Below are 27,599 nucleotides of genomic sequence, written 5' to 3' on the forward strand. Positions count from 1 at the left end.
AGAAAACACGAGTCAGCGCTGGGTTAAAAAGAGGAGCTGCCGCCTGCCAAAAACACCGTCCTGGGCTACACAGTAATGGCCGCCGTTGCCTGAGCCAAAATCTATCATATCATGGCCGCAGAGCTACACAAACATGGCCGCCGGCCATAGGAAGTCATCAGGCACGGGGGAAAGGGACGCCGGCTATGGCAAAATGGCCGCTGGCCATGCTACACGAGACTACCACAGATGCAGGAGAACCCTGTAGCCTCCCAGGATGACGAGAGAGAGAGAGAGAGAGAGAAAGGATCCAGGCACCGGACCTAGTGTCTCCCCCCAAGTAAGCACAGCACCTAGGCAGCGCGCACCCCCCAGCCCACCACTACTCAACCCCGTCCCCCAGGACCCACCACAGGCACACTGCCCCATATGGAAGGGGGGAAGGGGAAAGGGGGGTTACCAAGGGACCTCCAGGGCCAGGAAAAGAGGGTGCAGTGACAGAAGGGACCCGCAAGATCGACCCTGGGAGGGGCCAGCATCCGCCACAAAAACCCCCTAAGGGGAGAGGGGGCATTTACTCACCATTCCAGGACCAAGTGGGCACCGTTCCAGACAGAACCTTCTTGCCAAAGTGGGGGGGCTGTCGGCCATGAGGGACGCTGTGACTCGAGCCGAGACTCAGTCGTATGCGACCTCGCGAAACCTTTAACTCGCAGGGCTAGCCCTCATCAAGTTGGGCTATGTCGCAGCCGACCTAGCGTGTAGCTGCAGTCTGCAAGTGCTCGCTGGCCAGACTGGGGTGACCTCTGGATCGAATGCCCAGCCCGGCAGTTCATTTTAGATCTCACCAGAAAAAGCCAGGGAAAAAAAAAAACTAAAAAAAAAAAAAATTGCCAGGACAAGAGATCCCAGCAGTGAACTAGGTCCTCACTCCTGACTAGGCAGAAAAAAAAAAAAACTGAAAGCCTATAGCAGAGAAGGGGGGTTGTGTCTGTCAATGAACTAATGAGAAATCCCCCCAATTCTTCCCTTCCAGTTCTGTTTTTTTTTTTTTTTTTTTTTAATTTTGGGATTTTTCTTTCATTTCTGTATTTCTGTCCTAGTGATATTGGGGCATATCTTCCCAACAGGAACACCGAGAGCAATAAAAACCAGAAAGGATTTCCAGCCTACACAATGTCTGAGATAACACATAGCACAATTTGTCTAGGCTAAAATAATGACAGATTAGGCAGTAATGCATACCAGCAAAAAACAAATCCATTCATTAGAGTGATATTAAACTCAGAGTATTTTTTAAAACTTTCTTCAGCTAATTACCCACTTACCGAGTATGCACTAATTCTGGTCTAAGTTTTGGTTTAAGCTGGAGCCATGACCACTGCCTCAGGTTTCCTGTTTCAGGGTGGCCTCTTTCTTTTGCAAGGTCCTATGGAGCCACCCTTGCGTGCAGTGGCTAAAACTGTTCCTCCCTACAATGCGTGCATCGCTAGAAACATGCAGCCCAATAGCCTAGGACGGCAAGGCACTTCTTTGTTCCTCCCCCTCCCCCACCCTTTCCAAACTAAAAGGACTAACCGGAGCTGCACAGGCCTGGTTTATAGAAAAATCAGTTGAGTCAAAACAGCAATGGCTGTAAAAGACACATTTTGGCATGTCTCTAATTTCCCTGAAACCATAAGCAGCCATGAAAAACAAACAAATCTAAGCCATATAATAACCTTTATTTTAAGCAACATGTTCCCAATCTACAGTGAATTAAACAGACTACTGACTACTAAATGAGTGCATCTTCTATAGCAGCCGATATCAAAGCACATATGACAGCCCCAAAAGTTATAGGTGGCCAAGACATGAGCCTTAGGAGACCATGTACAGAACCCTATGGGACGCCATTGCAGAACACAGCCAGCAAACTAAATATCTTCTGATAGGAAGTAAACTAAAAGCAGAGGCAGCAGCTGAAACTTCTACGAGGAGCAAAAAAGTGGCTTCTACATCATACCAATTTCTGCAAATTATTCTCTGGCTTCAAAACTTTCAGTATCTTTGATGAAAGCACTGAGGCTACCGTTGCAATTTTTCATTCTGCAATGTTAATTGCCTGATTGACTGATAATATTGAAGCCTTATGGTCATTATAAAAGCCAGGCAACACACATTTTCAGAAGGAGGTCAGCTATGGTACCTCCATACTTATTTGTTCCAAGTCAGGGACTCCAAGTACTGAAGTTTTGACTCAAAATGACATGCAAGAAACTAGCATTTTCAGAACACGCAACACACAAAACACAACAATGCAAAACACACAAAAAACAACACATTACACATATTTCTCCCAGCAGGAGTCTTCTTTACATTGTCATATGCCCATAAAGCTGACAATGAAAGATGAAGATATTCAGCTATCATGGAAAAGTTTGTCAGAAGCAAAATAGGCATGCTTATTGCTGCATGGTAAGGTATATGTAGAAAAAATTCTCATTTTACACCTGATCATTATACAGAGCGAATGATAAAATAACTTGTCCATGGCATGACTTTGTCCAAAAACAGGAAAATAAGCAAAATGATGGAGCAGACTAATGCTAGAAGCTACAAGCTGACATAGCCAAAGACTTTTGTTTCATTTTTCTTTTTATATTCAAAATCCTAAACATAGCTTATTGTCAGAGAGGTACTTAGGCAATTTAGCTCCTAATGTCCACTGAAATATGCATAAAAGGCAGAAGCTTAAACCCGCGATCCTCCTTGCAAATGCCACCAGTCATTCTCATTTATCTCTTACAACTCAGCATATTCCTTGTTAATGAAGCAGTGAAGTCCTCTGCGAAACCAGCACTATAATGAGCTTACATTTAACTCAAAATACTGTACAGCCATTTGTCTATAATAACCTCTTATTCCTTTTATCGTGAATCAATTGGTTGAAATATATATGACTATAAAGTGCACCTCTCACACAAACAGAAAGGTGAAGCCAGATTCACCCAATTTGGTCAGTAAGACTAGGGCAATAATTGTGGCACAAGCCTCATTAGATGCAATACGTTTATAGATGGTACTATGTATGCATTTACATGCATTGCAAACACATGGTTACTGAGACCTGTCCCTGGCAATACAGCATGTGCTCTTGGCCTAGCTACATTTGGAAATTCTAAGAAATTCAACTAGGTACATATAAACTCATGAAGACAAGCATAAAAAATGAATGAAAAAACCTGTGAAAACAGAAATGCAGAGGTGTGAAGCCAGACAAATACTATTCTAAACTTCTTTATTGTGTAGTATAGAAGCAAGAGATACAAGGCCAGTTAACCTAAAATAGAAACGCATTTTAGGTAAAGGTTATTCACGTAGTTCTCAATTTAAAATGTAAACCAAGAACAAAAATGATATAGATTACAGCTTACCAGTCCTTGGATGTAATGATTGTATTACTTTTCCTTTTTAATGCCCCGTACACACGGTCGGATTTTCCGATGGAAAATGTCCGATCGGAGCGTGTTGTCGGAAATTCCGACCGTGTGTGGGCTCCATCGGACATTTTCCATCGGATTTTCCGACACACAAAGTTGGACAGCAGGAGATAAAATTTTCCGACAACAAAATCCGTTGTCGGAAATTCCGATCGTGTGTACACAAATCCGACCGACAAAGTGCCACGCATGCTCAGAATAAATAAAGAGATGAAAGCTATTGGCCACTGCCCCGTTTATAGTCCCGACGTACGTGTTTTACGTCACCACGTTCAGAACGATCGGATTTTCCGACAACTTTGTGTGACCGTGTGTATGAAAGACAAGTTTGAGCCAACATCCATCGGAAAAAATCCTAGGATTTTGTTGTCGGAATGTCCGAACAAAGTCCGACCGTGTATACGCCCTATTAGACTTTTTTTCTTCTTTATTTCTGTTAATCCTTCTAAATCACTGTATAGTATCCATGGACGAGTAGCATGGTTATCCTAGGTTGCTTGCTTCTGCATTAGAACATCTCCCCCTCTCTTCATCTCCATAACATAGGAGAAAAAGTTGTTTAACCACCTTCCACCAGAGGAATTTCTTTATTTTCTGCACACATTCAAATCTTTAAAGGTTTTAAAAGGCTTTAAATCTAAAGTTTAGAGTTAACTGTGAATTATTGATCTCACTCTAGTGTTCACAGCGCAACCTCATGTTTGTCACAATTTATGCTTGCATACAAGTGCGCTCTCTATTCTTCACATATGAATCGGGGTATGTACGGATGTAAGGGGGGCTTTTAAAACTTTTTTTTATTTTATTATTTGTTTTATCACAAGTTTTTTTTTTAAACTTTTTTTTTTTTATCCCCATTTAACTTTATTTCTATCACAAGGAGGAAAAACAAGTCCCCTATGTGAAGCATGGGCAGGTGACATGTCCTTTTTATTTGAGACATCAGGGGTCTATTAAATGCCCCATGTTTCCCCATATAGTGCTTGGTTAGCTGCATCCTTGTCTACAGTAGCTGAGGAATGACAGCTGTGAACCTGGAAGTAAAATACTACATGCTGCTTCCGGGTTCATTACTCATATATGGATGGTCCTAAAACCACTATCTTACTACCCTAGAATCACTACCTACATAGATGCCGCAGCAGCCTTGAGCTTGTTTTAATCCCTTGTATACCAGATTGTTTATAAATGTACCTTGGCAGAAAAGAGGTTCACCTTTGCACTGTGTGAATTTTTTCAAAACCATGTTTAATTTACTTGCCACATCTGAAGGCCTATTCAGCTATCTGGGAAACAGTTAAATAGGTGGGTTTAGAAAGCAAACCACCATTCAGTTTACCATCAACAAGAAGACTTGCAGTACTTGTACTTCACAAGATCTTAGGATTGCTGTACAGCCAATACTTTATAAAGCATTATACTATGTTATTAACACCTTGCACTTTTGTATAAGGGATTAATATTGTATATATCTTTTGGATATGGAGTTTGTGTGTAAGCTTTTCTAACACAAATATCAAAATCAGACGGTTTTGCTCCAAATGATCAGGTGATTTGTTGATCACCCGGACACCTATGTCAAATCAGTGTGTCAAATTATCCTTTTACCCTGATGAAGTGTATTATATACTGTAGATGTCTGCATTGGCCCTTTCCAGTCTCTTTGTAAGCTTTAGAATATTCTGAAAGTACTGGCTATGCATCAAACCTGCAATGTTGTGAAATTTATCTTCACTGATGTGCAATTGTTTGCAAAAGTTTATTCATTTAGGACAGGTGGCCGTCATTGTTCCACAATGTCTTAGGAGCTGAAGGTACTCAGATACGGATACATTTTCCCATTTATAATAAAAAGCGGTTACATTTGAATTGACTATTAAATCTGTAGAGTAGTGTAAAATTTCACTTGAGAAAAAAAATGAATATAAATAGAATTGAATGGCTAGGTAGCATTAAAGGATCCTTCAATAGAGTTTTCAATCCCTAGATGCTTTTTATTCAGTACTAGAATCAACAATCCTAATTTTTTAAAACACTGGGTAAATATATGTGCATATTTGGTAAATTTAAAATTACGAATGCTGATTAGTCTATGCTTACAAGCAGAAACTAAACTTCAAAAATTTCAGTGACATCTGTAGGTACAGTAAAAATCGCAAGTGATGCCTGATGAGTAGTAAGCAATTTGGATCTTCAAGGTTTTACAATAACTAGTCTGCTGTTCACACCTATGCCAACCATGGATATGTCTATCACTCTGCAGCTTCAATGAGACTCAAAAGAGTTGGTCATTCATAAATGCTGTTCCATCATACCTGAAGAGACGATGCTGCTTGTATGAAACAGGCTGGCAATTAATGCCACAAATCAGTAGATTACAATTATGTCCAAACACACAAAGTGATGCTTTACCATGTCATCTAACAATTATGTAAAAACTGCATGTGTAGCTTTTTTTTGGAATTAAAGTGGAACACACACACTGTATATACATGCACACAGTGCCACAGTATTCATACCCCTTTACATTTTCTACATTTTGTCATGTTACAACCAAAAACGTAAATGTCTTTTATTGGGATTTTACTTGATAGACCAACACAAAGTGGCACATGATTGTGAACTGGAATGGAAAATGAAAAATGTTTTTCAAAATGTCTTACAAATAAGTGAAAAGTGTGGTGTGCATTTGTATTCAGCCCCCCTGAGTCAATACTTTGTAGAACCACTTTTCACTGAAATTACAGCTCCAATTCATTTTGGGGATGTCTCTACCAGCTTTGCACATCTAGAGAGTGACATTTTTGCCCATTCTTCTTTGCAAAATAGCTCAAGCTCTGTCAGATTGGATGGAGCCTGTGAACAGCAATTTTCAAGTCTTGCCACAGATTCTCAATTGGATTTAGTTCTGAACTTCATTATTTTCCTTCCACTTCACAATTATGTGCCACTTTGTGTTGGTCTATAACATAAAATAATTTTTTTTTTTGTTGTTGTAACATGACAAAATGTGGGGTATGAATACTTTTTCAAGTCACTATATATTATATATACACACACACACACACAGTACTGTTCAAAAGTTTTGGGCAGGTGTGAAAAAATGCTGCAAATGAAGATTGCTTCCAGAAATACAGAAATAGGAGTATTAATAGTTTATTTTTTATCAATTAACAAAATGTTAAGTAAATGAACAGAAGAGAAATCAAAATTAAATATTTGGTGTGACCGCCCTTTAAAACAGCATAAATTTTTCTAGGTACATTTGCACACAGTTTTTGAAGGAACTCAGCAGGTACGTCTTCTGATTGGCCACAATGCTGTGTATTATAGGACAGCAGGTAGGTTGTTCTAAACATTTTGGAGAACTAACCACAGATCTTCTCTGGATGTACAGTGGATATAAAAAGTCTACACACCCCAGTTCAAATGTCAGGTTTTTGTGATGTAAAAAAATGAGACGTAGATAAAATAATTTCAGAACTTTTTTCCACCTTTAATGTGACCTATAAACTGTACAACTCAGTTGAACAAACTGAAATCTTTTAGGTGGAGGGAAGTAAAACTAAAAAAATATGGTTGCATAAGTCTGCACACTTTTGGATTTTATTATGGTCTTTCTGGGTATGAGTCTATCAGCAATGCACATCTTGACTTGGCAAGATTTGCCCACTCTTCTTTGCAAAAACACTCCAAATGCGGGGGCATCTCCTGGACACAGCCCTCTACAGATCACCCCACAGATTATTAATCTGATTTAGGTCTGGGCTCAGGCTGGGCCATTCCAAAACTTTAATAATCTTCTGGTGAAGCCATTCCTTTGTTGATCTGGATGTATGCTTTGGGTCGTTGTCACGATGAAAGATTAAGTTCCCCTTCAGTTTTCTAGCAGAAGTCTGAAGGTTTTGTGACAAAATTGACTGGTTTAATTCCCTCCACCTTGACTAAGGCCCCTGTTCCAGCTTTAGAAAAACAGCCCCAAAGCATGATGCTGCTACTACCATGCTTCACTGTGGGTATGGTGTTCTTTTGGTGATGTGCAGTGTTTTTTTGGCGCCAGGCTTGAATGTTATTCTTTGTAAGAAAAGGCTTCCATCTTGCCATTCTACCCCATAGCCCAGACATATGAAGAATACGAAGATTGTTGTCACATGTACCACATAGCCACTACTTGCCAGATATTCCTGCAGCTACTTTAATGTGGCAGCCTCCCTCACCAGTTTTCTTCTTGTCTTTTCATCAATTTTGGAGGGACGTCCAATTCTTTCATGGTAATGTCACTGTTTTGCCATATTTTCTCCACTTGATGATGACTGTCTTCACTGTGTTCCATGGTATATCTAATGCCTTGGAAATTCTTTTGTACCCTTCTCCTGACTGATACCTTTTTAACAAAGAGATCCCTCTGATGCTTTGAAAGCTCCCTGCGGACTATGGCTTTTGCTGTATGATGTGACTAAGAAAATGTCAGGAAAGACCTACTAGAACAGCTTAACTTTATTTGGGGTTAAACAGAGGCACTTTAAATGATGGCAGGTGTGTACTGACTCCTATTTAACATGAGTTTGAATGTGATTGCTTAATGCTGAACACAGCTACCTCCCCAGTTATAAGAGGGTGTGCACACTTATGCAACCACATTATTTTAGCTTTTTATTTTTACTCCCCCCCCCCCCCTAAAAGATAGGTCACCTCATTGTTCTTCTGCAAAAAAAATTTGGGGCCAATCACAAGCCTCCCTGATGGTATAGCATGATGGATAAGTATCTGCCTGTATTTCTCAGCATCGAAGACACCATTGATCCTAACCAAATCACCAACTCCATTTGCAGAAATGCAGCCCCAAACTTGGAGGGAACCTCCAACATGCTTCACTGTTTCCTGCAGACACTCATTGTACAGCTCTCAAGCCCTTGGTGAACAAACTGCCTCCTGCTACAGCCAAATATTTCAAATACTGACTCATCAGTCTAGAGCATGTGCTGCCATTTTTCTGCACCCCAGTTCCTATGTTTTTGTGAATAGTTCAAGTGCTTAGTCTTGTTTCCACGTCCCATGCTCGAAAATATAGCTCCACTTTTTTGGTTTATGTACCTTTTCTGTAAGGAAAACTACCTGTTGATCCTACCAGAATATCAGAGTCCTTGTAACTTCCTCACCTGGCAGGATCACGAGGTAAAAATATGCTAAAAAGGAAACTAATGCAGCCCCCACATCAAGAACTATTAAGCTGTAACATATTGTATGTGTTTTGTTGTTTTATGCCACCTTCATCATGTATCATAAAAAAAAAACAATGCATACCCTGTTTCCTAAACAAATGACAGAATCTCTACCAACACAGCCCTTGAATAAAATATCCAGGGATATTATCCTAAGTAGGGGCAATAGCTGGAAAATATCTTCTGACTGGCCACATGGCTGTGTATTATAGGACAGCAATAAGTACACAGAGGCTAAGAAGAGGGAAAGCATATATGGTCTGCAACTGACCAACACTGCAAAAAATCTCACCACTATGGCGATGGCATCAGTTAAATACGCTTCTGCAATCATTCAAAATTAGACCTGCAGTTGATCTCCTCCTGACCTGCATCTAGCAGGTTTTGAGTTCAAACAGACCTGTATGTAAACGCAAAACACGTTGTTTTAGCAAACAAATGCATGTCCACACAGGATGGTGGGGAGTAGTGTTTTTTTTTTTCTTTATTACTGCTTTGTACTTCCTATCCTTTATAGTCAGGAAGAGAAGAATCTCAATTAAGAGCTAACATAAAGAAGTAGCTGAAAGATACTCTAGTTGCCAAAAGTAGTAAATGTGTGTTCAAGCAACATGACAACACCAGCAGCTAACATCTCTAATTACAGACACGTCTGATCAGACAGAGAGGGGGCTGCTTTGGGTTACTGTATGAAGGAGTGTCAGTATTTCCATTGCTTATCTGGAATTTCACTATAAATATAGGATACCGATTTCCACTTACAAAATCATCTATTTGTAAGCCCTGGTTCACACTGATGAGTTCCAGAACGCACTGGTTCGCATGACAAGTGATATAATATGTTTCATTGGAGGCTGTTCACTTATATGCAGCCTGAAAACAATGTCATATTGAAAAGGTTCCTGTGCGTGTTTGAGGTGAGAGAGAGACCAGGCCATTAATCAAAACTGCAGTTTCATCAAAATTGCATTGGAGTCGCAGATGAATGCAAGTCGCACTGGCTGCGATCCTTCAAATCGCACTGCATCAGTGGTAACCTAGTCTAAAATTAGGTATTACAGAAAAGACAACCTTAAAACACGCTATTGGAATGGATTCCATTCTCTTTTAATAGAACAATATTAAAAATTTACTAGAAGGGCAAGTTAGGTTTGAGTTTTAAACAACTTGATGTGACTTTTAAAATTAATATCAGTATTCTTTCAGATATTTGAAATACATATGAAAGATTTTTTTTTTTTAATCAACAGGTATTCTGCATAAACAGTGAGCATGCAAAAGTCTTTGTGTTCTTTCAGATGTAGAATAAATTAGCCTGTCCTTTTACTTTTCTCTAGACAGTTGTTCGAAATAACTCAGCTTTCTACATCTTATCGCATATATACATTTCAAGAATCAATACATCTTGTTATGAAATATACAGATTGAAAAAAAACTGGTATGTAACAGAGGATAATAAAAGCTAAAGAAAAAGGAGCATTTGCTGAAACCTTTATGTATACAATATAGTTTTATAAAGAGCCACATAGTAAAATAATATGATAGTCTGATATTATGCTGCCACCTAGTGGATGCAAAACAATCTCAAAATCTCACTAGATCTAACTCATCCCTCATCTCACTAAAACACTAGAAAAGCACAAAAAGTATCAAAATGCACATAGCATACAAGTTATTGGTAAATACAAGACTTAATGGAGGACTCAGTATTATACTAATATGTAGCTTAAATGTACTGGTAATAAAAAAAAGTTAGCCGTTTTGTGTAAATAATCCAAAAAGAGCATAGTTCTATCCTGTTTTCATTTCAAGTTAAAGCATTCTCAATAGGACCCTCATATGAAGTAAAATACCTGTGCAGCATAGTCTGATGGGAGTAACATTGCTCAAAGTAAAGATAATGTTTCAATGCCCAATGCCAACATACAGCAGATGTGATGTAGGTGTTTTGCTGTGTGACAGGTGGCCTTTGAATCTAACTGGTAATATGCACTGACCTCCATTAGGGCTTAAGCTGCACTAAAAAAAAAAAAAAAAAAACTTGATTATAAGCATTTACTAAAGTTCCTGTTTTAGTTTCCCCAGTTTTCCATTGATTGATTGTCAAATCTTCTAGTGACCACAGAGTGTGATAAAACAGCATACATGATTATTGTTAAATTATTTGAGCACAGTACCTAATTAGCGCTTTTGCCCTTGGAGTGTTTGAATCTCAAATGAGACATAAGCAACATGGAGTTTGAGATTGTAATCTTTGTCTGAGATTCTTATGGGTGTTTTGATGGCCTCTCATAATTCAACAAGGGTCAATTATCTAACTTGAAAGTGTCCCCAGTGCAAGTATATGTATAACTATGGTGGAGACCTTAGACTGATAAAGGCTGACACCCTTATACTTTATAAAGTGCTCCATAATATGGAGGATGGTATATAAAATATTGGGGTAAATAAAAACAGGCCCTATGCATGTCCCTGTGGTTGCCAACACATAAATCATCATAGCTATACTTTTCAGCATTTACAGTAAGCAGAGTTGGCAGACAAATGCAAATACCCTGGTGAAATGTAATGAACTTCTCTTTGTATGTACTGGATAAGAGAGAACACGGTCCACATTATAAAGATTACCATTAACAGGAGGGGGAAAAAAAGAAACACATTCCACAAGTGTTACTAAAAAAAATAAAAAAAGGAGCCTCAAAGCTATGCTTTTTATGAATATTAATTTCAGAAGGCAAAAGTATCCTTCCAGTTGTAACCCCTTCATGCCTAAGACCCGGGGCTCTTTGCAGGCGCTACAGCGCTAAAAATAGCGCCTGCAAAGCGCCACTCCCTCCTGAGGGCTTTCACACTGGATCGGTACGATGGCAGGACGGTAAAAAAAGTCCTGCTAGCATCATCTTTGGAGGGGTGTGTATACCGCTCCTCCCCCGCTCCTGCCCATTGAAATCAATGGGGCAGCATGGCTATACCGCCGGCAAAGAGATGCTGCAGCTGCGCTTTGCGGGTGGTCTTAACCCTTTTTCAGCCGCTAGCGAGGGTTAAAAGCGGTCGCTAGCGGCCAAATACCCCCGCAAATACGACGGTAAAGCGCCGCTAAAAATAGCCGATGCCCCAGTGTGAAAGGGGACTAAGGGTAAAACAAATATTAATGCTTAAGCACAATTTTGCAACTTTGAAATGTGTTAGTAAAAAACTGTACATATCATCACTACTTTGTGCGTCCATGTAGATTATACCTCTTTTTTTTTCCAGGACAAACCTTGATCGAGGTATTTTTTCTTAAATTTTTGCATTATTATTTATTTTACGCACAGTTTTTTTTTCTCAGCAAGGAGAAAGATGAAAGGTATCTTTCCTCTCAATTCAGAGAGAGAGAGAAACACAGGCGTGGGCTTTACAGTGACGGATCACTGTGGTAGCCAATCAGAGGCTACCGCAGTGGTCAGGTGACCCCGGTCTCTGTGCTGGGAGCGGACTGTGCGGTACGCTCCCTGTACAAAGACTGATACACATATATGAGATCCCAAGGCAAAAAGCCCAGTATAGTGAGACCACATATATGCGTAATGCTTCCGTCAGGGGGTTAAAATAGAGTCTTAACAAAATACAATGCAAAAGGCAATTAAAGTATTCTAAAGCCACAGAATCAAACAATGGCTCATTTTTTACTAATTTACCATTCAGACAAACTAGATATGACTTATAAACAACTGCACACTATTACAACATGGTTGTATTTAATAAAATTTATGTATAGGGTGTTGAACAACAATTACTGAAATGCTAGCAAAGTAAGGGCCAGTTCACACTGCTGCAAATTCTATTTAGAATTTGAGCCGTTGCAATCGCTCAAATTCGCAAGTCATTTAAATAACAGTTTTCTATAAGTGCCGTTCACATGAATGCGTTGCGGATCTAAGCTGCGTACAAAAAGGGTCCTGTGCAAGTTTGATCCGTGTGCGATGCGAATTCAATGCAATATTTGCCGTAGAATTGCAGTAGATTCGCCAGAACACAAAGAATTTGCAACGAAAATTCGTAACGCAATCGGATCAAATACACAGCAGTGTGAACCGGCCCTTAATCAAGACAAGGTTATATAATGCAAAGAAAAGTTGAGTTCCATTTTTGTTTTTAAGAAGCTGTCTGTCAATATTAAGTACAGAAAGTACATTGCAGAAAAAAGTTTCAAGCAGTAACTAGGCAGAACGCAGTTAAGGAAAATCATTTGAGCAGTAGCGAGTGACGGCAGTTCATAAAGCAGAACATGTTACATTGAAACCCACACCAAAAGCTGTTACTTTGATTCACAGCTTCAGAATTAGACCTGACTGCATGTACTGTCCTGAAAAGCAATCAATGTTGAGGAAGGGATCTGTGAATATGTAAATGATTAATTGCTTCAACAAGAAATACTCAAAAAGGTATTTTTTTTAACCCCCATCAAAAACATAACCATTATGGCACCAGTACATTTCAATAGTCTCTTTATTGTGGAAAACTAATGCTTGGTTTAAAAACTCATTATATAATTGAAAGGTTTGCTTTTGTACATAGAAACATAGTTAGGTTGAAAAAGATGCAAATCCAAAAATAAAAACTAAAGCCAAAAAACCTTATAAACCTTGGTCCAATCTGCTGCCCCAGCCCCCCCCCCCCTTGTTTATTATGGTTTGGTGTGGAACACACCTCTAGTATGCATTATTCAGGCAGATAAGATGATCTCCTTTAGAGTTTAAGGAAGGAGGATGTCACCAATTCTTCAAGAATATCATATGCATAACATAAGAGGGGCAAACAAAGGCTAGTAGTAAGCATGTATATTTACCAGAGATTCCTTTTCAACAATCATCCAAAATCAATCATTAACCTGGAAACAGAAATGAACAAAATGCACAGCCCTACCATGCCTCACTATAGCTTCCAAAACATCAAAATATAATACAATAAAATAGCCAAAAGTGTTATTATAGGAAAGGGGTTACTTCATAGGAAGGGGGTTAGATTTTTGCTGCAACTTTGCAGTTCATTACTGTACAAATGTTTTTCAGTACTTTAAAGGCAAACCCTAACTAACTCTAAATCTACTCTCACCCACATTCTAAACCTAATCAATCTAACCCTGTAAAGAAAAGATCACTATACTTAATTATTCTAAATCTTCTATGGTCTGGTCTCCAGCGACAGCCTCTATGTACAGGAGAAAGCCAACAATGCCTGTGAAATGCCTGGGAAGTGATGTCGCCCATAGACTTACTATGGGGATTCCGTTGTCAGCTGCCTCTCCTACACAATGAAGCCACCACTGACAGCTCAGCTTAGGACCGGACCAGAGCGGCTGCATTATAGGTAAATATAGCAATCTTTTCTTTAAAGGGTTAGATAGATTAGGCTTAGAATGGGGTGGGATTAGGTTTAAAGTTAGTTAGGTTTTGAATATATGTTTAACTGCCAAAATAAGGATGGGACGGTTTCTGCTAACATCTCTAACCTCATACCAAGAGAATAAAAGTACAAATTGCAACCATGGTAAACTAGAACAAGCGCTCTTCATGTACTGTCACCCACAGTGTCTACCTTTTTCTGTCGAAGTTGTTTTACTGCTCGTTAAGAATATGTCAATACTTTCATGTCTATTGAATAGGCACACACTTTAAAGTAGGACTAAACACTCTTAAAGTGGATGTAAACCCCCATATATACCCAGTGGAGTGAACAGCCTCAGATGATACACAGAGATGAAACAAATGACCCTACATATGTTTTACATGTATATCTGCTGTCTTCAGCTCTTCACCTTTCTACATTCTTTAGACAGTCAACATTGTGTTAGAGATTTTTTTCTTCCTGTTCAGCACTGGGTGTGAATTCTTGGCATACACTGTGTGACAGCTGATCAGGGGAAAGGCACCCCCCCCCCCCCCTCCACAAAGGCAAAGGAGGAAGGAATGTGCAGAGCTGTGCTGTGAATAGATTAGCTGTCTGCTAGTCTATTTATAGCATCCACCCTGAAACAAATTTCAGGCTGGTTTTATCTTGGTTGTTACATAGTTGGCGAGGTTGAAAAAAGACACAAATCCATTAAGTTCAACCTAAGTGGAGAACAGGTCAGACGTTATCATGCTGATAACAGAAGAACAGAGCAGCAGAAAGACACTGGACTTAGGAGGGAGATAAGAAAAGACTACAGATATATGTGCTTAGGTCTCAAATTTCGTGATTTAGGTTTACATCCACTTTAACTTTTACAGCCAAGAAAGCGGCCATGTTAGCCTTTGTTTGACCTGCAGGTGCCATGGTTTTGCACATGTGATCAGTTATACATTAGCCATTTGATGGCTTTACTGTTCAGTTAAGAGCTGAAGCATCTTTAACAGTTATATTCACGGTTTCAAATGTAATTGTTATGGGAAACAGGTAAAACAATGGTTTCGTTTTGCTTTAAGAAGAGGACTCTCAAAAGTATAACACATAAAAGTAGAACACATACACAAAAGACTTAAAAGTAGACCAAAAGACTATTATAATGCCCAAAACTACACAGAGGAAGCAACCACTACACAGCTTGCTCCTCTTTTGTCAAAGAGTCATGGATAAATAAAATCTAGAACCTGCTGCAGCAGATACAAACAACTTGACAAAAAACTAAAACAGTCTTATTAAAGAAATAGAATTTTGGAAGGACGGAACACCAGACTTCTCATCAAGTATTCTGTATGAGAAAGAATACCTACAGTGAACAATAGGTAATGGAGCAAGCTTGAGTATGCGCCCTTTCACGCGTGCGGACCGTTCAGATCTGCCTGTCAGTTTTTTCAGCGGATCTGAACAGTCGCTCCATACATCTCTATGGAGCGACGGACGTCAGCGATGACATGTCCGCTGACATCCGATACGCAAAATCCAGACGGATGGATGTACTATTTTCCATCCGTCTAGCGGATCGGATGAAAACGGACAGGTGGTCCATAATCATCCGATCCCCCCCATAGAGGAGAGCGGAGATCTGACAGGTCCGTCCCTCTGCACAGTGTGCAGAGATGGACTTGTCATCCGCCGGCTCAGCAGGGATAAACGGAGCAATCCCTGCTGAGCAAGCGGATGGCTGGATACGGATCCGCACGTCTGAAAGGGTCCTATGAGGAAACAAATGATACTCTCCCTGCCTTGCACAATTCAGAGTGCAGTTCCCAAGTAGCCAATTTGTAGATTAGGGCATTGTCACTTGTGTGCACAGATCAAGCACAGGCTTATGTACTTCTCAATTTCTCAGCAAACTTACATATTCGTTTTAGCAACTTTGCAACAGACCAGGTGAGACACACTATCAAGAATCATCAAATGCTCTGATTCCTACCGGAGTTACACAATGCTCAACCTCACATTCCAATGCTTCCAAACACAAATGAACAGGAATATTTACCAAGCAGAAAGTTATTTTACGCACTGCCTATGGCTGTACAAGTCACCAATGCAAGTACAAATGCCCTCATATTTGAAATCTTTGGACACACAGGCAGAGCAAATTACCTAGGTGTCAACCATAGCCCCTTCCATAGATACACAGGAAGAGTGAGCCTAGCCACCAAAGTACAGGAATGTTGCTATTTGCAGGATTACAAGATTAAAAAAAAAAAAAAAAAAAAAATGAAAAAAAAAAGAAAATGAATTCAGGCATCTGAAATTGACTCATTACGTTTTGTGTTTGGATTTAGGTTATTTTAATCAATTAGTGAATTAAAGAGTAACATAAACTGAAGACTAATTGGTAGCTATGGGTTACAGTTTACCATCACATTTGCTATTCAAATGTTCAATATTTATTACCGAACACTGAATAAAACTGATTACCAAACTGAGAATATAAAATGCACTTACTAATTTGTTTTCTTGCATGTAAATTTTCTGTAGCTTTGGACAACCTTTAGCTATTACGACCATTCCTTCATCAGAGATTTTGTAGCACTGTCCAAAATGTATATCTCTCAAATCTTTGCATCTGGAGCCCAGCTGTAGACAATTTTTAGAAATCAGAACCGCATCATGCAGCAAAATACAAAGACCACTGATAGACAGAAACAGGTTATCACAAATTAAACTTTTTGTGTGCCTCAGACTCAAAGTATGTGGGTATTTAGGACTTTAAAAAGAACGTACTAAATTGACCCCATTCCAGGACCTTACTACAAAATTTTCCATACCACAATCTGATTTTCTACTATATGCTAGATTGGCTGCCTGCCTCTGCAAATACTCACTTACAGCTCTGGCAATCACAAAGTCAGTATTTATGACAGCCAATCCACCCCACGGAAAAAAAGTAATCTCTTTTATAATCAAAAACGATCTTTGTCAAAGCCCCCCTTACTTAAATGGGAAGAAGAACTTGAACTATGCCTTATCTACAAACAGTGGCAAGAAAGCCATTCAACACAATTACTCGGGCTCCAAATGTATATCTCACTGGGAGACCGCCCAAAAAATTCACTTAAGATGGTATCTAACCCCATATTCTTTCGCCAAATTTTCAAACTCTGGTGTTAACTTATGTTCGAGAGGGTGCAGACAAGTGGGAACATTGAAACATGTTATAGTCATGCCTAAACATTAGGAGCTTTTGGAACGTCGTTTTCAACCTAATTTCTGCATTTACAGACACAATTACTAGAGCAAATGTAGCACTGGCCCTCTTAAGTGTTCATGCAGATAAATTTCCACCTATGTTCAAACATATTGTCTTAAATATTCTCTCGGCAGCACACATTTTAATAGCCAGGAAATGGAAGTCACCATTTTTCATCTTTTGTTGTTAGGAAAACTTGTCAGAAGCAACTCAAAAATAGCAGAGGAAGGAGGCAGCAGAAATGACACTCAGTGCTCGGGATAGAGGCAAGCACACATTAGAGAGGGATATGTTTTTTTCATATTTCATGTTAGAGGTTTACAACCACTTTAACTTTAAGCCTCCTCAAACTGGTTAAGACTTTAACCACTTCAATACTGGGCACTTTCGCACCTTCCTGCCCACGCCAATTTTCAGCTTTCAGTGCTGTCACTTTTTAAATGATGATTACGCGGTCATGCTACACTGTACCCAAACTAAATTTTGATCATTTTGTTCCCACAAATAGAGCTTTCTTTTGGTGGTATTTGATGATCTCTGCAGTTTTTATTTTTTGCTAAATGAATAAAAAAAATTTTGAAAAAAAAAAATTTGAAAAAAAAAAAAAAGTTTCTTTGTTTTTGTTATAAAATTTTGTAAATAAGTAAGTTTTCTCCTTCACTGATGGGCACTGTTAAGTTGCACTGATAAGGCGGCACCGATGAGGTGGCACTGAGGATGGTCGCTGATAGGCGGCACTGAGGGGCACTGATGGGTTACTTATGGGTGGCACTGATAGACGGCACTGATGGCTGGCACTGACACTTGCACTGGATTTGCACTGATAGGCATCACTGGCAGGCATTTTTCAATGGCATCAATTGGCAGCTATCTGGCATTTCCCTGGTGGTCTAGGGTGACATACCTGGTGGTCCAGTGTAGTGGCCATACCTGGTGGTCCTGGCAGAATCCTGGTGGTCCTGGGCGGGCATCCGAGGAGGGGCTGCATTGATAAACAATCAACGCAGAGCCCCCCTGTCAGGAGAGCAGGCGATCAGCTCTCCTCTACTTGCATCTGTCAGACACGAGTGAGGAAAAGGCGATCAACGGCTCTTCCTGTTTACATCATGATCAGCTGTGATTGGACAAGGCTGATCACATGGTAAAGAGTCTCTATCAGAGACTCTTTACCTAGAACGGAGTTGTGGTGTGTCAGACACAGCAGCTTGAAATCCTGGCGACATCATATGACGTCCGGTCAGGATATCACAACCACTTTGTCGACGTCTTATTGCTATATGATGGGGGGCAAGTGGTTAAAAAGAAAGCTAGGTAATAAGGATGATGAATATTTGTAAAACAGCTGAAAGATTCAAATAACTTGCTGAATGTATCCAAGGACAATAATCTAAAGGGAAAGAAATGTCACAGAGTTTCACATGTTACAGAAAACAAGTCATGAGTGAGCTAATGCAATAGTCTGAACATTACTGCAAACACTGCAATTATATTTTTTTTCGGTTTATGAAAGGTTCATCCAATTATCAAAGGATGTGGTAAAGCATATACACATGTGAAAATCTCCATTTACCATATGACGTTGAGATTACAAAATTTCTAAATTTTAAATCTGATCATCCTTCATTTTTTTACCTTTCTAATTCTAGGGATCTGACCATAATAGATAACAGTGAGTGGCTTTCCACAGGTGGTGGATTGGAGTGTACACATTATGTTACAGCACATTTGGTGGTAGATTAAGACAAGATAAGGATAAGAACTTTAAATTTGATCTGCACTAATTGGAATATTAGCATTATTTTGATCATTGGTTTAAGATATTCAAAATAAGTTATACACAGATTGTTTTTGTTCACTAGCCTTTTCTCTTATCTTTTATCTAATTTTATACAAATTTGAGGTAGCTGCTTTTTCAACTAATAGTTCTTCTCAAAATGCACAAAGTTTATATGTATAAAGCTTTTTCTCATTCTTTTATAGGTTAAGCTTGGTCCCTTTTGCGGGTATAGCTATGTAAAACTTTAAAAATAAGTGCCTATACTGTTTAAAATCCAGTAATACACCCTCACCTTGCTCTGCACATGCTCAGTTGATATCCATTTTTAGGCACTGCCAAGTTTGCAGAGGCCGATCTGCTGACAGCCTTGAAGTGGAATTAAAGGGGAAGTATAGCCAAAGCTCGTTTGGCTGTACTTCTATGGATCACAGGAGTGCAGTTTGTTTTGCACTCCTGTGATCCTCTCTCGGCTGACATCACCAATGTCAGTCCAGGCACCGCGTCACCCTGACAATAAAGTCTGGATCCACCAGGTGCCTGGACTGACACCCCGCTCAGCCTCTCTGCGAGCCGCTGAGAGCCTAAGACAGACGCTCCGCCCCCTCCACAGCCCAGCACTCCAATGAGCGAAGAGGGGGAAGAACCAAGAGCTGTGACTGACAGTCTACAGCTGTCTGCTCAAGGAGATGTGAAAAACGAGCGATTGGCAGTGTTGGATCACTAGGTTCTCAGTGTGGAGGTGTGGGGGGACAGATGCAGCGTCTACCTAGGCAAGTATGAGGGGCACAGTGGTGTAGTGGTTAGCACTCTCACCTAGCAGCAATAGGGTCGCTGCTTCAAATCCCGACCACGACACCAACTGCCTGGAGTTTGCATGTTCTCCCTGTGCCTGTGTGGGTTTCCTCCGGGTACTCCAGTTTCCTCCCACACTCCAAAGACATGCTGGTAGGTTAATTAGATCCTATCAAAAAATTAGCCAAATATGTGTATGTGTTTGAAAGTGTGTCGGGACCCCATAGGGCAAAGGACCGCACTATACTGAAGATGGACACCGGCAGCAAAAAGCGCCCTGAGGCGATTCAGTTCGCATAGGTCACGCTATACAAGTCAATCATTCATTCAAGTATGATTTGGGGGGGGAGATCATTTACTTCTCTTTTAAACCCTCCTTATCCTTTACAGCCAAGGAAGCCACTTCTGTTTGAACTGCAACTGTCACGGTACTGCACACGTGATCTGTTATGACACCAGCCATTTGATGTTTGAAAGTTTGGCTGAGCACACAAGCAATTGTAACAGTTAGCAATCCTGGCATGCTTCATGATTTATTGCTGTTCAGGGGCTCTGGGCTTCAGTAAAATGGTGGCCTCCAGTAAGAAGACTCAAGAGCAATGCTGGGGGCAATTTACAGTACAGCACACACTAATTTTGGTAGCATAAAGATGAATGTGTAATGTATGTTAATGTATGTTGCTAAAAGAACATTTTTTTTTTTTATCAAGTTGTTATGAGTAAAGTTCCACTTTAAAGATGATTTAATACTGAATACTTAGATAGGCACTACTTTGATTGGTTCGCCTTAAGGCCTGGTTCACACTAGTGCGACTAAGGCTTCGACATTGGGAGCTCATGTCGCATGACGTGTGAAAATCAACGTTTCCCTATGGTAGCCGTCCTAACTGGTCCGACACAAGTCAGTCAGACTTTGAAAATGCTCCCTGTACTACTTTGGTCCGACTTTGATCCTACTTCACCCCATTGACTATCATTGAAGTCGGATCAAAGTCTTGCATGATCTGACTTTGGCATGTGACCTATGCTCAGATGATCTTGAGGGAGAAATCCGCGCCAAATTTTAAATAAAAAAACCGGCATGGGTTCCCCCTCAAAGAGCTAACAGGCCCTTGGGTCTGGTATGGTTTTTAAGGGGAACCCCCTACGCCGAAAAAACGGCGTGGGGGTCCCCCCCGAATCCATACCAGACCCTTATCCAAGCACGCAGCCCGGCCGGTCGGGGGTGGGGAGGAGGGAGCGCCACCCCCCCTCCTGAACCGTACCAGGCCGCATGCCCTCAACGTGGGTGGTGGGTGCTTTGGGGCAGGGGGCCACCCTGCGGCCCCCCCACCCCAAAGCACCTTGTCCCCATGTTGATGAGGACAAGGGCCTCTTCCCAACAACCCTGGCCGCTGGTTGTCGGGGTCTGCAGGCGGGGGGCTTATCGTAATCTGGGAGCCCCCTTTTAATAAGGGGGCCCCCAGATCCCGGCCCCCCACCCTATGTGAATGAGTATGGGGTACATCGTACTCCTACCTATTCACCTAGGAAAAAAGTGTCAATAAAAAAAACACACTAGACAGGTTTTTAAAGTAATTTATTAGGCAGCTCTGGGGGTCTTCTTCCAACTTCGGGGGTCTCTTCCTTCTCCGCGCTCTCCGGTATCTTCTGCCGGGCTCCTCCGCTATCTTCTGCTCTTTTGCTAGCGTTGGCCCGGTCTTCTCCGTCGCCTTCTTCCCTCCGATCTTCTTCCGATGTTGACACGATGCTCTCTCCCGCTGTAATGCCGTGTGCGCAATGACTTATATAGGCATGGGGCGTGGTCACCGGCTGATGTCACCCGGGGACCCCGCCCCCTTATGACATCACAGCCCGTGGCATGATGGGTGGTGACGTCATAAGGGGGCGCGGTCACCAGGTGACATCAGCCGTGACCACGCCCCATCCCTACATAAGTCATTGCACAATGCGCACACATTACAGCGGGAGAAAGCATCGTGTCAACATCGGAAGAAGAGAAGAGGGAAGAAGACGGCGGAGAAGACTGGGCCACCGCTAGGAAAAGAACGGGCGAAAGAGCAGAAGATAGCGGAGAAGCCCGGCAGAAGATAGCGGAGAGTGGGAGAAGAACCAGAGGGCGTGGAGAAGAGGCGTGGAGAGGAAGGAAGAAGCCGTGGAGAAGAAGGAAGAGACCCCCGAAGTCGGCAGAAGACCCTCGGAGCTGCCTAATAAATTACTTTAAAAACCTGTCTAGTGTGTTTTTTTTTATTGACACTTTTTATCCTAGGTGAATGGGTAGGGTACCCCATACTCATTCACATAGGGTGGGGAGCCGGGATCTGGGGGCTCCCTTATTAAAGGGAGCTCCCGGATTCCGATAAGCCCCCCTGCCTGCAGACCCCGACAACCAACAGCCAGGGTTGTCGGGAAGAGGCCCTTGTCCTCATCAACATGGGGACAAGGTGCTTTGGGGCGGGGGGCCGCAGGGCACCGCCCTGCCCCAAAGCACCCACCCCCCCATGCTGAGGGCATGAGGCCTGGTACGGTACAGGAGGGGGGGCGCTCGCTCGTCCCCACCCCCTTTCCTGATCGGCCAGGCTGCGTGCTCGGATAAGGGTCTGATAAGGATTTTGGGGGGACCCCCACGCCGTTTTTTCGGCGTAGGGGGTGCCCCTTAAAATCCATACCAGACCGAAGGGCCTGGTACGCTCTTGGAGGGGGAATCCACGCCGGTTTTTTATTTAAAATTGGCGTGGAGTTCCCCCTCAAGATTCATACCAAACACAGTGCCTGGTATTAGCGGGGATCCAAGTCGGATCCCCGTTCATTGAAAGTCAGACGTATGTCGGCTTCAAGTCGCAGGGCAAAGTAGGACGGCTGTCATGTCGCACCAGTGTAAACCTGGCCTTAAAGTGGTATTTAACCTAAAAGGAAAAAAGGGGCAGAAAAACTGCGCTAAAGTGAAGTGTACAAACAAATGAATAAGCTGCAATTCCTCTATGCAACATTAACACAGTGAAAATACAATTTGGAAAAAACGGGATCGCGCTAGAGAGGACTCATGACCATACAAATGATCACCAATCCACAGTATTCCTAGTATATGTAAAAAAATGACAGTCATGAGCAAAAGTCCATACGAGGCATCAACTGGGAGAGGAGACTCCTCTGGAAGTGGATGGAAGATGACACTTTACCTCTGAAAAATCACGGATCATATACTGAGCTTGTAGGACTTTCCTTCCCAAGCGGACTGCACTTTATTAATTTATACATTGTTTCTCATGCATTGCACATTATTGAAACATATTTTGTTTATTTATAAATATGCACACTTAGGTTGAAGGGGTATTTTCAACTGAATTTTGTTTGACAATAGTAGCGCACCTGAGTGCACTTAGCATTGAAAACCTGTTGTGCGAGCTCCTTCACTTGGCCCATAGGATGACTATGAGTCAGGTTTATTAGATAGGCAACCCAGCATACACCTGGATGAAGCTTCACTAGCAGGGAACTCACTTCTTTACTACTGTATTTACTGTGATATGATACAGTATGTTGCTGGCATTAACATAACTAGCTTTTCTGGGTTCCCTAGAACCATGGTTTTATTATCACTTTATATGGCCAACAAATCTAATATCTTTTACTTTGTTTAATACGCCAAAAGTGGCCGTTACAGCTTTTATTCAGGTAGTTTCAAAAAGGTTAAAAACAGCCTTTTGCTGGAGCTAGGCTTCAATTTATTCTTTGTAGTTGTAAACCTCAGACATGAAATATGAACAAAGCACATCACTCTAAAGTGTCTACTTGTCTCACTCAAGAGTATCAAGTGACATTTTTGTCTGCTGCTTTGTTACTCTGCCAACAGCATGAATCAATCCTGACAAATTTTCCTGACACCAAAAGAAAAAGAAAAAAAAAAAAAAAAAAAAGGAAGAAGAAGGTGAGAGAAGGAGGGAGCGCCAGCGAATTGACAGCCTCAGCTCTGTTCCTGTGTAAAGGGTGGTGGTCCCTTTCCTCCAATCAGCTGTCAGAGGTCTCCTCATTGAGCTCTGCAGTGTGAAACTTCAGCTCCCCACCCCCCTTTTCCAAACTTTCAGAGAAGCCTAAAAATTAAGCACTTTGAATGAATGTAGAAAAGAGTGCTGCAGATGGACAGGTACAACTTATGTAAGAGGATTTGTTTAATCTCTGTTTATCAACTGAGGCCAGTCACTTCACTGGGTATACTGTATGTAAAGGTTTACAGCCACTTTAAACCGCATTAGGTCCACCTGATAGCAGTTATTCTGCTACAGGGCGGCACCTGTGTGCAAGATCAGGTATATATGTGATCCGACACTTCCGGGTAGGGGGGGCGTGAATGCGCACTGCCGGTGGCTTGCTTCCACTGTGATTACACACAGCGGAAAACGATGTCCTCAGGCACCCGCCGATCGTTAGGCAGAGAGACAGAACTGCGATCTGCCTTATTTAAACAAGGAAGATTGCTTTTCTGACAGGAGGAAAGGGATGGAATTTGTGCCCCTCCAAAGCAGGGAATAAATTCCATCTTTTCCCCTAGTAAAAGAACCTCACACAGTGTAGTAAAACATAAGCTATGCACACAGTTAACCCTTTGAACGCCCCTGATGTTAACCCTTTCCCAGCCAGTGTCAAAATTATAGCAAAGGTGCATATTTTTTAGCACTGATCACTGTATTAGGGTCACTGGTCATCAAAAAGTGTCAAAAGTGTCAGTGCCAGAATGTCCACCGCAATATCGCGCTCCCACTATAAGTCACTGATCCCAGCCATTTCTAGTAAAAAATAAAGATATCCCATAGTTTGTAAATGTTATAACTTTTGCACAAACCAATATATGCTTATTGGGATTTTTTTACCAAAAATATGTAGAATACATATTGGCCTAAATTTATGAAAATATTTTTATAAAGATTTTTTTTTTTTAATAGGTATTATAGCAGAAAGTTTAAAATAATTTTTTTTTTGCAAAACTTGTCAGTTTTATCGATGTATATAATTTTATTTGGGTACAGCATTGCATGACCGTGCAATTGTCAATTAGAATAACGCCATGCCGTATTGCAAAAACTAGACTGGTCATGAAGGGGGGAAATCATGCATAGGTCAAGTGGTTAAATTATATTTAAATGTACAAGTTAATTATATGATGATAATGCTTCTGTGCAATTTCATTGCAGAATTAACTGTTTTATAGCTCTATTACAAAAAGGAAAAAAAAAATTAATCTACTGGCAGGATCAACAGATAAACTATGTTAAGGGAGACTCAGAAAAACCATGCAGTGTTAATTCTACAGACAAAACGCATGATATATATCATTTCTTTATTTTGCCCACACAGTAGCTCCACTGTTAATGCCGCCACACAATGACAGTCTTCATCAATTCAGGATGCAAGCTACAAGAAGTCCATGTTTCCTGTCAATTTAAAAAGTTAGTTTGAGCCAGCTTAGCCGAAATGAATGCTGTTTTGCTGCTGTCCCACACACTTTCCTTCTGTGGCCGGAAATTAAGAGTCAGTCATGTGGCATCTCAGCCATTCAGGAAGTGTCTTGTATTTTTATCAATAAATAAAAATTATATGATGGGCCGATGTGGAGCTCCACCTTCACTGCATACTGCAGCTCAGTAATTAGAAAGGGCATGGATGCCTGAAGTTGCTGTATGATTTTCTGATGAAGGCTATGCTCACTTGTAATCCACTTCCAACATGTCCCTTTGACAGAAGCAAATCGAACAATCAACTTCTGTCAATCGAAGATGACCACACAGTAGAACCATCCAATTTTCGACGTATGGCCAGCTTAACCCAATATGCCTAAGGAGTGTGTGAAAAGCGGTGTAGAAAATGTAATTCAGCAATATGCTTATTGTAAAAGATTTACAATGAAGGCATCAAATATTAGTGATCGTACCTGGTTGAGTGCCATGTCTGTTAACCGATCCTGATTTCCAACATGCACCTTTTTCAGGGAAGGACAATGTGTAGCCAAAGCAACAAGTGATGAGTCAGACAGCTGTTTACACCGGTAGGCAGTGTATTTCACCAGACCTGAGCAATTCATCGCCAGTTTGAAGATACCTGCATCCGTCACATTCAGACAGTCTGAAATGTTAATTTCTGTTATATTCCAGCATCTAGAGGCAATCTTTTCTAATAAGTTATCCTTCACCTGGAAAAATAAATAAAAAAAAGATACATTAACCAACTGTCATATAGATTACCAATTACAATGACATACAGAATCACCACCATCTGCTTCACTATGTCAATATCAACAGACTAGGAGATTTCCAAAAGCTTTATCATTATTTGACTGAATGTTATGGCCGAGTAGGTATGAAATAAATGACATTTAAACCCTAACAGAAAGTCCTCACTCAAAATAAGTCTAGGGATAAACTGCCAAAAAAAAAAAAATGGATACTGATGGATTTAACCACTTATTGGCAGTCATCTGCCCACCTCTCAACCTCAGCCATTCAGAGAAAGCTTTGAATTCACTCACAGAACACAAAGATGCCTATGAATGGCTGAGCACCTGAGTGATTCCATATTGTCCTGGGTGTGAGATGGGAAATCTCTGTTTCACAGTTAAAACCCAGCACCGCGGGGGTTAATTTACTACACTAAAGTGGGGTAAACACTATAAGAAAATCAGGTGAACGTTCATCTGATTTTTCTCAATGTTTCACAGCAAATTTTGTGCAATTAAGCTTTCATATACCTAGAAGCTGATTGGTTTCTATACAGAGCTGTACCACATTTTGCACTCTCCAGTTTTGGTAAATCGACCCGAATTTATCAGCTTTGTCCACCAAACGAACTCATTCAGTTCAAAGAAAACCTGGAGATCAACTTTAAATGTTACAGTATATTATACTTCAGTTAATTTACTCATGCACTTTGCATTCATATGGCAAATTGAAAACTTAACATTAAATATCAAAGCACGTCTAGCTAAAGGGTCACACAGTGGAATTCTTCTTACATTACTTTTCTGGGATCCCAAGAAAGACTAAATCATCCACCATGCTTTACAGTAATCCTGGCTCTGCGTTTATTTATTGACCTATAATTCAGGCAAAACTGTGACAGTATCACATTATTTCCCCCTTCAATCTATCTCCTTATTAGTTTTTGGAAGCCAGCATTTCTTTCCAAAATAAATAAAGCTACTAAAAGGTTTTACACAAATTAAACTACATTTTCTTCCTTTCTATGGAAAAGAAAATCTGACTTAAGCAAATCATTTGAAGGTTTTTGTAGCAGTTGGGGGAAAAAAAAAAGCTTGCTTGTACAAAAGCCATTCTTCATCATACTTTACAAGTAGCAATTAACTGCATAAAAACACAATAAGCAACTGCTGAGAATCCCAAGTATCCTAAATGAGATCCTAACAGATGAGCAATTTCAGCCAGCAGACAATATTGTGGAGACTTATTTGAAATAATCACATATTGACAAAAGATTAAGCCAGACCACAGCACTTCCCCTGGGTTGTACCTTGACTATGCAACCTCCATATACTTCCATAAAACAAAACACAAGGTATCCTTTTCAGTCAGTAGTAGTTACTGTGTTTCCTCGAAAAAAAAGCTTAGGTCTTATATTAATTTTTCCAACAAAAGACCCAGTAGGGCTTATTTTTGGGGTAGGGCTTGTCATGTGCGGTCTTCTCTCCCCATCTCCCTCCCTGCCTGAATCCC

General features: G+C 40.8%; 1 protein-coding gene across 1 annotated transcript in view; it reads right to left on the bottom strand.

The window, feature by feature from the left end:
* FBXL17 (F-box and leucine rich repeat protein 17) overlaps positions 1–27,599 on the bottom strand; it is a 1,156,197-nt gene that overhangs the window by 1,107,302 nt on the left and 21,296 nt on the right. The window contains exons 3-4 of the mRNA XM_073624587.1: positions 25,805–26,062; positions 16,565–16,696 (exon numbers count right to left, since the gene is read on the bottom strand). Coding sequence (XP_073480688.1) covers positions 16,565–16,696; positions 25,805–26,062 — 390 coding nt within the window. The remainder of the gene's footprint in view (positions 1–16,564; positions 16,697–25,804; positions 26,063–27,599) is intronic.

This window comes from Aquarana catesbeiana, linkage group LG01 (genome assembly GCF_042186555.1).
Source record: "Aquarana catesbeiana isolate 2022-GZ linkage group LG01, ASM4218655v1, whole genome shotgun sequence".
Taxonomy (NCBI): Eukaryota; Metazoa; Chordata; class Amphibia; order Anura; family Ranidae; genus Aquarana; species Aquarana catesbeiana.